General features: G+C 46.1%; 1 protein-coding gene across 3 annotated transcripts in view; it reads right to left on the bottom strand.

The window, feature by feature from the left end:
• ABLIM3 (actin binding LIM protein family member 3) overlaps nucleotides 1–14,994 on the bottom strand; it is a 148,599-nt gene that overhangs the window by 16,715 nt on the left and 116,890 nt on the right. Inside the window, exons 14-17 of one of the 3 annotated variants that reach the window (XM_081233978.1) lie at nucleotides 14,821–14,919; nucleotides 13,440–13,487; nucleotides 10,991–11,125; nucleotides 9,335–9,399 (exon numbers count right to left, since the gene is read on the bottom strand). In XM_081233978.1, coding sequence (XP_081090104.1) covers nucleotides 9,335–9,399; nucleotides 10,991–11,125; nucleotides 13,440–13,487; nucleotides 14,821–14,919 — 347 coding nt within the window. The remainder of the gene's footprint in view (nucleotides 1–9,334; nucleotides 9,400–10,990; nucleotides 11,126–13,439; nucleotides 13,488–14,820; nucleotides 14,920–14,994) is intronic. The other 2 variants (XM_081233976.1, XM_081233977.1) reach the window with 2 other exon arrangements.

Below are 14,994 nucleotides of genomic sequence, written 5' to 3'. Positions count from 1 at the left end.
ACATATGAGGTGTCTCTACCTCCGGAAAATACTGTTAAAATTAAATTTATAAAAGAGTTCCATTTAATTGACTTAAAAGTAAGTGCTTACAAATTAAATACTTCTAAACATAAAAGAAACTGGCCAGAATGAATTTCAGGTTCATGTATCTAGGAAATATTCAATATTAAATTAATATCTGGTATTAAAGCTAGCTTCAGCTTGCTGGTTTAATCAATCAATACAGACATATCTTACTTGGTACACCTTCAGTGTACCAAGGTTCACTGAAGGTTAATAAGTTCATGTTATTTCTGTTGCAGAGTTTGTCAGCAAAAAAATTAACTTGGTATGATGATATTTTCATAAATTATAAAGGAAAATAAGAGTTTTCAGGTGAACCCTTTAGGAATAATTATGCTTTGGGTATATTGATTTAAAACAGTTTCTCAAGATTTTTGGTAACTTAAAACTTTAGAGTTTTTCCTATTTATTTTTAATTTAATTTTTATTTTATATTGGAGTATAGGTGATTTACAATGTTGTGTTATTTTCAAGTATACAGCTAAATGATTCAGTTATACCTATACATATATCTGTTCTTTTTCAGATTCTTTTCCTGAGAGGTTATTATAGAATATTGAGAAGATTCCCTGTGCTATACAGTAGGTCGTTGTTGATTATCTGTTTTATATATAATACTGTATATATGTTAATCCCAAACTCCTCATTCATCTGTTCCCCCCACCCCCCACGTTTCCCTTTTGGTAACCTAAGTTTATTTTCAAAGGCTGTGAGTCTGTTTCTCTTTGGTAAATAAGTTCATTTGTATTATTTTTTGAGGTTCCACATATAAGTGATATCATAGGATATTTGTATTTCTCTGACTTACTTCACTTAGTATGATAATCTCTAGGTCCATCCATGTTGCTGCAAATGGCATTATTACATTTTTTTATGGCTAATATTCCATTGTAGATATATACCACATCTTCTTTATCCATTCCTCTGTAGATGGACATTTAGGTTGCTTCCATGTCTTGGGTATTGTAAATAGAGCTGCAATGAAGATTGGGGTGCATGTATCTTTTCGAATTATGGTTTTCTCTGTATATATACCCAGGAGTGGGATTGCTGGATCATATGGTAGTTCTATTTTTAGTTTTTTAAGGAACCTCCATACTGTTCTCCATAACAGCTGTACCAATTTACATTCCCCCCAACAGTGTACGAGGGTTCCCTTTTCTCCACATCCTCTCCAGCATTTATTGTTTGTAGACTTTTTGATGATAGCCATTCTGACTGGTGTGAGGTGATACCTCATGGTGGCTTTGATTTGCATTTCTCTGATAATTAGTGATGCTGAGCATCTTTTCATGTGCTTTTTGGCCATCTGTATGTCTTCTTTGGAGAAATGTATATTTAGATCTTCTGCCCATATTTTGATTTCATTGTTTGTTTTTTTTGATATAGAGCTGCATGAGCTGTTTGTATATTTTGGAGATTAATCCCTTGTCAGCCACTTGGTTTGCAAATATTTTCTTCCATTGTGTGGGTTGTCTTTTCATTTTGTTTATGGTTTCCTTTGCTGTGCAAAAGCTTTTAAGTTTAATCAGGTTCCACTTGTTTATTTTTGTTTTCATGTTCATTACTCCACGTGTTTGTGTTTTTTTACAGGATTTTTTCCTGTAATTGATTTCTAGTCTCATAGTGTTGTAGTCAGAAAAGATGCTTGATATGATTTCAATTTTCTTAAAGTTACTGAGGCTTGATTTCTGGCCCAGGATATGATCTATCCTGGAGAATGTTCCATGTGCACTTGAGAAGAATGTATACTCTGCTGCTTTCGGATGAAATGTTCTATAAAGAACATTAGTTAAGTCCATCTGGTCTAGTGTGTCATTTAAGGCTGTGTTTCCTTACTGATTTTCTGTCTGGATGAGCTGTCCATTGATGTAAGTGGAGTGTTAAAATCCCTCACTATTATTTTGTTACTGTCAATTTCTCCTTTTATGACTGTTAGCATTTGTCTTATATATTGAAGTGCTCCTATGTTGGGTGCATATATATTTTCAGTTATTATATCTTCCTCTTGGATTGATTCATTGATCATTATGTAGCATACTTCTTTGTCTCTTGCAACAGTCTTTATTTTAAAGTCTATTTCGTCTGGGTATCACGACTTCAGCTTTCTTTTGATTTCTATTTGCATGGAATACCTTTTTCCATCCCCTCACTTTCAGTCTGTATGTGTCCTGAGGTCTGAAGTGGGTCTCTTGTAGACATATATATATGGGTCTTGTTTTTGTATCAGTTCAGCCAGCCTATGTCTTTTGGCTGGAGCATTTAACCCATTTACATTTAAGGTAACTACCGATATGTATGCTCTTATTGCCATTTTGTTAATTGTTTTGGGTATTTTTTTTTAACATCTTTATTGGAGTATAATTTCTTTACAATGGTGTGTTAGTTTTCTGCTTTATACCAAAGTGAATCAGCTATACATATACCTATATCCCCATATCTCCTCCCTCTTGTGTCTCCCTCCCACCCTCCCTATCCCACCCCTCTAGGTGGTCACAAAGCACCGAGCTGATCTGTCTGTGCTATGTGGCTGCTTTTGGGTTTGTTTTGTAGGTCTTTTTTCTTCCCTTCCTCTTTTGTTCTCTTTTGTGATTTGATGACTCTCTTTAGTGTTGTGTTTGGATTCCTTTTCAATTTTTATTTGTATATCTATTGTAGATTTTTGGTTTGCGGTTCCCATGAGGTTTTGATATAGCAGTCTATATACATATACAAGATTTTTTAAGTGGCTGGTCTCTTAATTTGAAATGAATTTCCAATATCCTGCAATTGTACTCTCCTCAAGATTGCTGGTTTTGATAGCATATTTGTGTGTGGCTGATTTCCTACCTTTAGTGTATGTTTGCCTTTATTGGTGAGTTTTCCCATTCATAAGTTGCTTGTTTCTAGTTGTGGCCTCTTCTTTTCTGCCTAGAGAAGTTCCTTTAGCATTTGTTGTAAAGCTGGTTTCATGGTGCTGAATTCTCTTAGCTTTTGCTTTCTTTTTTTTTTTTTTGCGGGACGCGGGCCTCTCACTGTTGTGGCCTCTCCCGTTGCGGAGCACAGGCTCCGGATGCGCAGGCTCAGCGGCCATGGCTCATGGGCCCAGCCGCTCCGCGGCATGTGGGATCTTCCCGGACCGGGGCACGAACCCGTGTCCCCTGCATCGGCAGGCGGACTCTCAACCACTGCGCCACCAGGGAAGCCCTCTGTAAAGCTTTTGATTTCTCCATTGAATCTGAATGGGAGCCTTGCTGGGTAGAGTAATCTTGGTTATAGGTTTTCCCCTTTCATCACTTTAAATATATCATGCCACTCCCTTCTGGCCTGCAGAGTTTCTGCTGAAAAATCAGCTGTTAACCTTATGGGGATTCCCTTGTATGTTATTTGTTGCTCTTCCCTTGTTGTTTTTTTTCTATTTTCTCTTTGTCTTTAACTTTTGTCAGTTTGATTAGTATGTGTCTCGGCATGTTCCTCCTTGAGTTTATCCTGTATGGGACTCTCTGCGTTTCCTGGACTTCATTGAGTGTTTCCTTCCCCATGTTAGGGAAGTTTTCAGTGATAATCTCTTCCAATATTTTCTCAGGCACTTTCTCTCTCTCTTCCCCTTCTGGGAACCCTATAATGTGAATGTTTGTGCATTTAATGTTGTCCCAGAGGTCTCTGAGACTATCCTCATTTCCTTTCATTCTTTTTTCTTTATTCTGTTCCACAGCAATGATTTCCACCACTCTCTCTTCCACTTATTCTTCTGCCTCGTTTATTCTGCTACTGATTCCTTCTCGTGTGTTTTTCATTTCAGTTATTGTATTGTTCATCTCTGTTTCTTTGTTTAGATCTTCTAGCTCATTTTTAAACATTTCTTGTATTCTCAGTCTGTGCCTCCATTCTTTTCCCGAGATATTGGATCATCTTTACTATCATTACTCTGAATTCTTTTTCAGGTAGATTGCCTATCTTCACTTCACTTAGTTGTTCTTCTGGGTTTTTATCTTGTTCCTTCGTCTGGAACATATTTCTCTGCCATCTCATTTTTTTCTAAATTTCTGTGTTTGTGGTCTCCTTTCCACATGCTGCAGGATCGTATTTCCTCTTGCTTCTGGTGTCTGCCCTCTGGCGGGTGAGGTTGGTCCAGGGGCTTGAGCAGGCTTCCTAGTGGGAGGAACTGGTGCCTGCCCACTGGTGGGTGGATCTGGGTCTCATCTCTCTGGTGGGCAGGGCCATGTCAAGGCGTATGTTTAGAGGTGGCTGTGAGCTCAGTACAGCTTTAGGCAGCCTGTCTGTTGATTGGTGGGGCTGTGTCCCCCACCCTGCTTGTTGTTGTTTAGCCTGAGGTGTTCCAGCACTGGAGCCTACAGGCTGTTGGGTGGGGCCAGGTCTCGGTGCCAAAATTGCACCCTCCCTGAGAACTAATGCCAATCAGTATTCCCTGGGGCCTTTGCCGCCAGTGTCCTTGCCCCCACAGTGAGCCACACTGACCTCCACCTTCCCTGGAGACCCTCCAAGATCCGCAAGTAGGTCTAGTCCAGGCTCCTGTGGAGTCACTGCTTTGTGCTGGGTCCCTCCAAGAGTCGAATCTGTTTCCCCTTGTCTGTGGAGCTCCTGCACTCAAGAACTGCTGGCCTTCAAAGCCAAATGCTCTGGGGGCCCCTCCTCCCAACGCCAGACCCTCAGGGTGGGGACCCTGACGTTGGGCTCAGAACTCTCACTCCTGTGGGAGAACCTCTGCAATACAATTATTTTCCAGTCTGTGGGTCACCCACCCGGCAGGCATGGGATTTGATTATATCACAAAAGCGCCCTTCCTACCATCTCACTGTGGCCTCTTCTTTCTCTTTGGGTGTAAAATACCTTGTTTGGTAGGTTCCAATCTTTTTTGTCAATGGTTGTTCAGCAGTTAGTTGTGATTTTGGTGTTTTTGTGAGATGAGGTGAGCTCAAGTCCTTCTACTCCACCATCTTGTCCGGAATTGAGATGCTTTTAGTTTGGATGCTTTCTGCCTCTTTCCTTAGTGTGTGCTGGCCATTATTCCTTTCAAATGGTTGTGGATGTGTGGCAGCCTGTGCACACTCCTGGTATGGCAGGAGCAGCAATCGGCGCCTACTCGCGGGTCTCCCAGCAGTGGCAGTGGCCCGTGTGCCCCCAGGCCAGTAGGGGCAGAGATTGTTGTCTGCTCCTGTGTCTCTTAGCAGCAGTGATGGCCCACGCACTCCCAGGACAGCAGGGACCATGATTGGTGCCTGCTCGCTGCCTGTGCGTACTCTCTGGATGGTGAGGGTGGGACTGGCGCCCGCTCCCGGATCTCTTAGTACCAGTGGTGGCCCGCACACTCCCAGGACAGCAGGGACAGTGACTGGAGCTTGTTCATGGCCTGTGCATGCTCCCTGGACATTGGGTGCAGTGATTGGTACCTGCTCGTGGATCTCTTAATGGTGGCGGTGGCCCACACACTCCCAAGATAGCAGGGACAGTGCTTGGTGGCTGCTCGCGGGTCTCATATTTGCGGTGGTGGCCCGCACACTCCTGCGACAGCGGGGACAGCACTTGGTGCCTGCTCATGGTTCTCTTATTGATGGCGGCTGCCCGTACCTGCCTCTGGAGCCCACGATGGCAGTGGTGGCTCACACCTGCCCCTGGAGCTCACGTAGGTGGTGTCCTGTTGCCTGAGAATGTGCGCACAGGGAAAGAAGCTCTTATGGTGGGGTCCCACCCCTCTCCTTGCATGCCCCCCAACAATGGTACCTTGCCTCCATGGCGGGCCCAGGCTTCTTCTGAGTGCACCCTCAGTTGCCACACTCCACCCTCTTCAGGCTCTCTCCACATAGCCAATCCTGGTCCTCTCCCTGGGTCTGACCTCCAAAGCCCAGGCTTCAGCACCCGGCCCCTGCCCATGCGGGTGGACGAGGGTCTCAGGCTGGGGAGCACAGGGTGGCAGTACTGACCATCTGTGCAGGTCACTGTCCATTTTGCCTTCCACAGACTGGTTGCTGCACACTCCTGAGGCTCTGAAGCTCCCCCTCTGTCCAGGCTGATCTCCCCATGGGTGAGGGAACCTCCCAGGGTGTGGGAACCTTTCTTCTTTCACAGCTCCCTCCCTGGGGCGCAGGTCCTGTCCTGATTCCTTTCTTTCTTTTTCTTTTGTCTTATCTGGTTATATGGAGGTTTTCTTGCCCTTTCAGAAGTCTGAGGCCAGTGTTTAGATTTTCTGTGCAAATTGTTCCACTTGTAGATATATTTTTGATGTATCTGTGGGAAGAGGTGAGCTCCATGTCCTGTTCCTCTGCCATCCTGATTCCTCAGCCCTTGCTAAAATTAATTTAAGTAATGGGAGTCCACTGACTATCCAGGTCACTTCAAATAAGATAAGATAAAATACTCAAACATTATTTGCTAAACAGGTCTAAATTTACCTACTTTTGTCTCCTTACAAGAAGGAAACTAAAGATGTTTGGGTTTACTAGACACAACTCTTGTACCACATGAGCAAAGAAATTATGCTATGAGAAGATGTATGTTTCTAGAGGTTAAGTGATACGCCAATCAGGAATGCTGGTATGACAAACAGTTCACAATTACTTGCTACTTGTCAGTTTTCACTAGAGATTAATGTTTTTAAGGGTTAAAATTATAATATGTAATTAAAGCTACTAAAGATAATAAGGGAAACATTTCAGTATGCAAGGAAAGTAGGGTGTGTTTTTTTCAGCAAAAGAAGGTATGAAGAATGGAAGTGCATTTTGTTAAGTGGAAAGAATGATTTTGTCCTAGAGCTGGTTGTTTCTGGATGGAAAAATAAGGGACAGACTAACAGGAATAGAGAAAGTTGTGGAAGGTTTGTAAAAAGGGAGCCCTGAAAAGGAGTTTTGTACATGGTCAGGCTGGGATTGGATTAAATTTAATTAGGTAAGTGGCTATTACTATTAAAAGTAGGCTGGTACAAGACTGGATTTGGTTCCTCTCTCTGTTAAGAGAACAAAGTTATCTTGACATACTGCTTTTGAAAACAGATTATGTGAGAGTCTTTTTCTGTAAGTCATCTTTATTTGTTTCTGAAATCTTTTGTCACTTTAAGTGAATAAGTATTGTTTCACAGTGACCTATGATCCTATTTGACCAAGTGTTTTGAAACCTTTTTGATATTTTTGACAAAACTTCCCAAATAACAAATTCTAACTGAAGTTCTTTTGACTTCCAGCTAACTCTGGGGTGCTTCAAAGAAACCCTGCAACATCTCAGAGAGAAATGTTAAACTAATTAGGCTAATTTGGTATGTTAAATTACTTGAGAAGCACTGTCAAGTGATTGGAGATAAAACCTTCTTAGGTTATATGGTATGGGTAAATGTCATTAATACAGATATTCCAAAATTTACATGGAATTCCTAAAACTCTGGTATGTCCTGGTATAAGGTTATCAGTCATAATTCTAGGTGTTATCTTAGGATGTTGTATGTCACAGAAATATCCAAGTTTCTTGTCAATTACATTATAATCAGATCTTTAACCATGCCATTTTAAGTCTTGTTTATACACAATCATTGTTTTACTCTGATGCTTTTATATATGAAGATCTTAGTGAAGATTCATAAAAAGCACTTTTGATAAATACAAGTTTTTGATAACTTTTAGATCTTACTCCTGAATTGGGTTAAGAAATTTAAAAAGACTAATGGAAAACCTGACAACTTCATCTAGAGGAACAGGAATTAATTACATGGACTGAATGAATTGATGAACATGACTTATAATTTTATGACTTTTTTTCTGAAATATACTGGTTTTTAATCTCTGTTTTCCAGAAAACCTTTCCTCTTATGCTAACTATGACCTTCAACAAGTTGATAAAGTATACCTTTGTAAACGAAGATGAAACATTTATCTTTTTCTCTCTACCTGATGCCTCCAGAATTTGGCTTCTCCAGTTGGCTCCCCTGTGGACTTGATGGCTTATTTTGACCAGATTACAACTAGTTATACTAATCACTGTTTTAGTTTGTTCTCTCTTGGCATTTTCAAATTATTTATGCCTTGTGCCTCTCTCTGCTGCACTATCAGTTTATTAATGTTACTAGCTGTATTACTTATATCCTGTCTGTTTTATGAAATTGTTATCTCTTACATTACCAAAGTGTAACCAAGCCTCCAGCAAAATTAATGACATCTCGAGTTAGTTGATTATGTACATAACTCTACATAGAATAATTGTAATAGTGCAATTCTAGATCTGGGAAGAAGCAACAAGGGAAAACATTTCCTGGATCACAACAGACTAATAAGACAGGTGATCCAGAGAATTTTAGATTATCAACAGGGTCTAATCCAAAACAAATCAGCACATTGAGTGGCCTATCAACAGAATCTTCGCCTGATCAAGGGATGAGCCTTCCTAGCCCTGAGGGACAAAATTGGTCATGAAATGCCTCCCAAATATTGGTTGAATTTATGGCCAAGAGGAAGCACTGTGAGCAAAGAATGTCACCTGCCATATCAGTAAACAAGCCGTGAAGCCATCAACCTCTGCAGCCACTACCAGTGGTGCAGCCTGAGGGGATTCAGGATGGAGAAAAACAGGATACTGGCCCTAGATAGTTAAGGTGCATATTAAAGGAATGATTTCAATGAGCCAAGGGCCTTGCATCTTCCCATGCATAGAAAAGCACTAAATTCATTAACTGTAGATGTCTGTTTTTTCATTAATTAGCAGCAATCTTGTGATGTTCGACTTCCTGATTTTATTTCTGCGAAAACTCCTACATATTCCTGGCTCCTCCCTTACCTCTTTGGAACACTCTCTCAGAGCTACCTGAGAGGCTGTCTCCTGGGCTTAGGTCCTCAGTATGTCTGCTGAATAAAACATAGTTCTCAACTTTCAGGTTGTGCTTTTTTTTTTTTTTCCAGTCGACAGTTTCTATGGTAGTTCTATGTAGTAACTTTTTGAGGGACCACAAACTCTTTCTCAGCAGCTGCACCACCTTCCATCCCCACCAGTGATGCACAAGTCACTGGCATCCACTGACCACAACATGAGAAGAACCTGCTTGAGCCTGAGGCCAATGCAGAGGCAATCCAGCGTAAGAGCAGAGGGAGAGAATTTCCCTATGGCAATTTGTTTAGCAGCTGGATCAAGTTGTACCTGCAGCTAATCCTACCAGTTGACTTTTCAGTTTTGCCAAGTTTTGCATTTCTCTTTTCTATCATGAGTGAGTTTGAATTTGGTTTCTGTCCCTCACAAATGAAAAACTCCTCAGTAACATACCGTCTAAGCATCTCATTCAGTGGTGTGGCCTGCTTACCTTGTGCATGCTGCGGTCAAAATCGTCCTCCTCTCCTCCAGATGAGAACCTTCTGGCTCGGGGCACTGCCAAAAGACAGCTAGGATCAGCTCTCGCCCATGCTCCCCACTCAGCCTATTCAGGTGAGAGGGCATAGGGGGGCAGTACAGCCTTGACAGGTAGGGGTTTCCTCTTGGCTCCACCACTTTCTAGCTGAGTGACCCCGCACAAGTGCACTTTGGTGAACTGCCTCCACCATGGGTCTCCCTATACTGAGATGGCCAGCATCCCTTCCCATTCTTGGGCTGCAAAGTGCAGGTGAAGCTGACTGCCCAGACAGATCTAATAAACCTCAACGTTGGGAATTTTCCTGCCGCTGGTAGGAGAAAAAGCCCTCTTTCTGCCAAGGAAGGGAGGTAACCTGGACCTGCCAGAACTCGTCTTCCCATGATAAGGGCAGAATCAGCCTGAGACTGGAGCCACCCAACCCACAGGACAGGTCAAGTCCTGATGATGCTCATCTACCTCTAGATCCAGCTATGCCTCAAAAACTTTCAGTCACATGACCCAGAAAATCCCTGTTTTGGCTTAAGGCTTTTGGAGATGGTTTTTCTTTTTTTTTGTTTCTCTGTGTGTGTGTGTGTGTGTGTGACTGAAACAGTCTCATCTAAGATTCCCCCTCTCCCCCCTCATGCCTGTTGGGTCTGGTCTCTCTCGCCTGTGCAGCCTCTGAACACTATCTCCCATGGGCACTGATCACTGTCCACTTTGGGTTATAGTTGTGCTTGTGTCTTATCCCTTTTCTAAGTGGAGAATTCTTTGAGGGTGGCACAGGGTCATCTCTGAGCTCCCATGAAGCTTTGTTCAAAATGGACATTCATTACTAAAGGTATATGTGTTGAATCAAAGTGGCACTTACTGACAACTCCTCCACATACTTAAAAGAAACAGACTGGGATGTCTGATTAGGTGGGATAGCACCTTGAGGACCATTAGGACCCCTTGCCAGGGTGCCTGTGAGAGACTTCCATCTCCCAACATCCTCTCTTTTCCGTTCCCCAAACCATTTTCCACCTACAGCCAAAGTGGTCTCTTAAAAACACAAATCTGATCATGTCACCACTTTTAACAACTTCCTCCTATTTTGGATAAAGACCCAAATCCTGACCTCAACCCACAAGGCCCTGTGGGATCTGGCCTCTCGTCTCCCACCCCCTCCCCTCCCTCTCTGAGCTCAAGGTTGAGCTGACAGCCATTCCTTTGCTCCAGTGGAGCCTACCCTCCCATCGTGGGTCTTTGCAGGTGCATTTCCACACTCCGCTGGCTTACCTGCTCCTCACCCTTCCTGTGGTAGCTGAGGCTCTGCATCTGAGCAGCTTTTGTCATCTTCCAGACTGGACAGCATGCCCCTACCACCAGCGCTTCTACCTCCTGTACCTCGCCTGCTGTACATCACCTCCCTCTTCAGTTGGGGCCGACATCTCATACACAAGGGCAAGGACCTGATCTGGTTTGCTTCCTAGTATCTCCCTGGGGCCCATGGCTGCCCTTAGTACCTGTTTGCTGAATGAATAAATGAACTGTCGTGTGAAGGAGTGGGCAACTGTCTGTGCTGGCCCTGTGTCCCTGGCGTAGGTGACAGGGCTCTGGTCCTGGCTCCCCTGTGAGGGGTGATACCTTTGGGGGACCCGTGGTAGGTCCAGTACTCAGACTCCGCAGCATAGTAGGGGTCTGGCGAGAAGGCTGGACTGTACTTGGAGGCCTGACTGATGTCTTCACTTGTTTTGCTCTTGGTTGCTGTCGACAAATCACCTGCAAAGGACCCAAAGAGAGAGCTTCAGGGAGGCAGAATGTCCTAGAAGAGTGTCCTGGACATACTCTCCCTTGTCTCAGCCAGGCTCCAGCCCTGGGGAGAGAGGCCACGTCCAGGCCAGGGTCTGGGACACGGAGCATTGGAGCTGGAAAAGCACTGAGGCCAAGCCTCTCATTTTATGGTTGGGAATCTGAACACCTGAGAGGGGAAGGGTCTTGCTCAGACCACACAGCAAGTTAGACCAGAACTGAATCAGACCCCAGCTCAGGGCTCCTTCTACCAATTCCACAGACTCTCCTACGTGAACACTAAGGCCATGGCTCCTTTAAGTAAGATTAGACAGGTCCCAGGTGAGTCCTTGCCCTTACTACGTTCCTCATCCTCGAGAAGCCAGCCTTGTTGTGGATTCGAGCCACATCTTGGGTGGGATCGCCAAGCAGGGCCTGCTGCATGTTGAGTCAGGTCACCTTTCTCCTCATACGGAAATGACAAATCCTTCTTGGGGGAGACTAGATGGCCTGAGGGAAGGAGCACTGGCCAGGGAGTCAGCAACGCTGGGTTCTGGTTCCAGTTCTGCCACTTAACTCAGCTGTAGCACTGGGCAAATCGTGCCCCTCTCCACCTCAGTTTCCTTGTCTGTATCAGAACTGGTCTGCTGGCTGAGGTGTCATCCAGCTCTAAGCTTCCCCCTGAAGTCCGCAACATGGGGGTGACCATCAAACCCACTGTAGGCACAAAACCTTCCAGGGCAATGACTATCACGCCCAAGACTGGTGAGAAGCTGACTAGGGCAGAGGGAGGGCTGGGGAAAGGAGATGGGGCCCCTGATCATTTCTCAGGAGGGAGAAGCTATAGGGACAAGCTCTAGGCTCCGTGGAGCCAGAGCAGCAGAGGGTCCTGGGATGGCTCTCAGCCAGCCAGCAGCACTTGCTCCCAAAGCTTGCAGATCCTCTTTGATGTGGGTCCTGTGCAGCCCCTCCCACTCCAGCCATTCTCATTCAGCCCTTTCACCCACCCTCTCATCTGCACAATCCACCTCCAGCCCGGACTCCTCCTGAGCCTGCTTTGGTGCTGCCCCTCAGGCCCACCTACAAAACCCCACACAGTCCTGAGGGGCTTGGGACCTGGGGGCCTTTTCTGGACGTAAAGTTAAACTACCTTTGTCAGGGTTGGTGCCTTTCTGTGGCCACTGGGGGTACATGGCGTGTCCTCCACAGCCACAGGTAGGTGTGCACTGCTCAGGACTCACCTGGACCCCAGCCCAGTCCGCTCCGAAGTCGAGGATGTTTGTCTAAATTGTCAGGTCGTAAGCACCCAGAGCCACTGTTTATACTTGTACCACCTCCTCCATCAGCCCAGTGAGTTTAGATCCCAGTACAGGGCTGCTTCTGCCTGTCTCCATGCTCGTCCAATTCTGTGTTCCCCCTGTGATCCCACAGACACCCATAGGTACCTAAGGGTGATACAGGGTGGCAGCTGTGCCTCTGCATCCTCAGAGGAAGGGGTGTGCTCATTCAACTGAGTGCTTTTGCAAGAACGAACGGGTCTCAGTGGTGGCTCCCACAGGGAGCACAGGTAGGAATTGTGAATGGAACTGGTTGCAGGGCAGATTCGTAGGGCAAACTCTTAGTATTTCTAATTAAGGAAGTCTAGCGCAGGGGAGGGGGCCAAGGTATCTGTTTTTTAAATAAATCTCTTGGGTGCAGTTGGCCCACAGACAGTTCTGTAAGAAACACTATATGGATGAATGAATGAAGGCACCCTCAGCTCCTTTCTCATCTGTATCCCCTCTCCAGGCCTCCATCTACTCTCAGGACATGGTGACTGAGAACAGTTTAGAGCAGTGGTTCCCAAGCTGGGCTGGACATTAGAATCACCTGGAGAAACTGTAACAAATACAAAATTTGGATTCATTAAGTCTGGGGTGGGCCCAAGAATCTGTATGCATTCCACATGATTCTAATGAACGTCCAAGTTTGAGTACCAGTGCCTTGGAGTGTCACTCTCCCAGGGCTACATGCATTTGACAAGGGTTTCTCTGACCATGGGCTTTAGGATAGCAGATAGCAGGGCAAGGGGGGTAGTGAGGAGATGGTGGGAAAGGATGTAGAGGATACAAGGCCTTCCTTGCCATTTTGAAATGACACCAACCCCCCTCCCCAAGGCCACCTTGAGTGACTGGGGGGCAGCCGACAAGAAGGACCGAGTTGCAGCCTTGTATGTGTCCCTCTGGTGGCCCTACAGAGCCATCTGCACAGATGATTAACTGCCCCTCCCCTTGCCTGGCCAAGCCCTCTCTGCCCCCGACCATACCATGCCGTTTGTAGATCGGGGGTTTCCGGTAGATGTTACTTTCTCCAGCTGCCAGTCAGACCGGGAAGGGACAGTGGGGAGGAGAGAGAAAGACAGGAGAAAAGGAGACGGCCAGTTGGTCAGTGGGTCCCAGAAGAGAGAGGTGGTTAGCAACTTCTCCCAAGGCTCCCCCATCTTTCCCCCAGTGGACTTCCTCTTCCAAAGGTGAGCTTCCAACCTCATCCCATCAGGTTGCAAGAAAGGTGAGGGGAAAGGAATGGATGGATTCAAATGGGGCTGAGGCAGGGGCTTGGGGCTTGGATGGTGGGCATGAAGGCATAAGGCAGGCGCGTGCTCAGCAAGACCCCATGCGGGAAGGTGCCCACCCAGCAGCCATGCCTCATTCCACATGGGCGTCCCCAGAACCCCGCAGCCACAGTTAGCACTCTCACCCCCTCCTCCCCAGTAGGCTGGATGGGATCTTTCCGGGGCAACTGAGAAAGGTGTAGATGAAATGGCAAGACCAACTCTTGGGGAAAAGTGAGTGGGGAGTGAAAACCTGAGCTCAGAGTTGGGAGACTGGGGTCTAGGCTCGGCTCTGCTGTAGCTCAGGGTGAGACTTTGTCCCAGGTCACCCAGCCCCTGCCTTCCTCTTACCTCCCATCACTTTCCCTCATGCTCACCACCTCCAGCCATGCTGGCCAGCTGCAGGCTCAGTGTTTCCGGGCCTTTGGACTTGCTGTTCCCTCTGCCCAGGATGTTTTTCCCTGGGCTCTCTTTTGGCTTCCTTGTCACCTCCTCCAAGAAGCCCTCCCTGACCACCTCACATAGCCCAACCTCCTCCACGTCGTCACTCTATCGCAGTGCCCTGTTTTATTATGTTTAGCACCTATATCTCTTGAAATTATCCTTTTACTTATTTGTTTACTCATTTATTAGCTCTCTCCCCACATTAGAACTTAAACACCCTGAAGGATCTGGGCTGGTTTGAGCACAGTTGCACTTTCAGGACCCAGAACAGTGCCTGGCTGTCCAGAAGGAACAACACAGCTCAAGGAAGCTAAGTAGCTGGTCTGAGGTCACAAGCTTATAAGCAGCAGAATCAAGGATTCAATCCCAAAAGCCCGTGACCTTCAGCACAGTTACTGCCATGTCCCATCACAGCCCTTGGACATTCGAGGCACTTCCCTGGGCTGCTTCCTGGTGGTCCTAATCAAGGCTGGTTCTGTCTAGGGAGTGGGCTAAGGCCAGTGGGCGTGTCGGAGCTGGAGGCCAGTTAGTGCGGGTGACTGGTCAGGGAGGGTCCCCAGCACCCAGCTTCTCCTTGGTGCCGGTGCAGGGTGCCCGGCGACCCCACAGAGCATGCAGCATCCATGCCAGGAATTCCAGGCCGGCAGCCTACCTGGGATGTGAAAGTGCTTGGGAGCCTGGTAAGAGGCGGGAGTGGAGGACCTCACATCTAACTGGCTATGGTATGGAGAGCTCCGGCCACTCTCGGGCCCTGGAGCACGCAGGCAGTGGTCCCCAGAGAGAGCAGAGGCACAGAGAAAACAGGCATTAATGCAGTGGCGGTGGT

Source organism: Mesoplodon bidens (assembly GCF_964165515.1).
Source record: "Mesoplodon bidens genome assembly, chromosome: 4".
Lineage (NCBI taxonomy): Eukaryota > Metazoa > Chordata > Mammalia > Artiodactyla > Ziphiidae > Mesoplodon > Mesoplodon bidens.
Note: the sequence above shows the minus strand (reverse complement) of the source record. Positions and strands in the feature narration are given on the sequence as shown.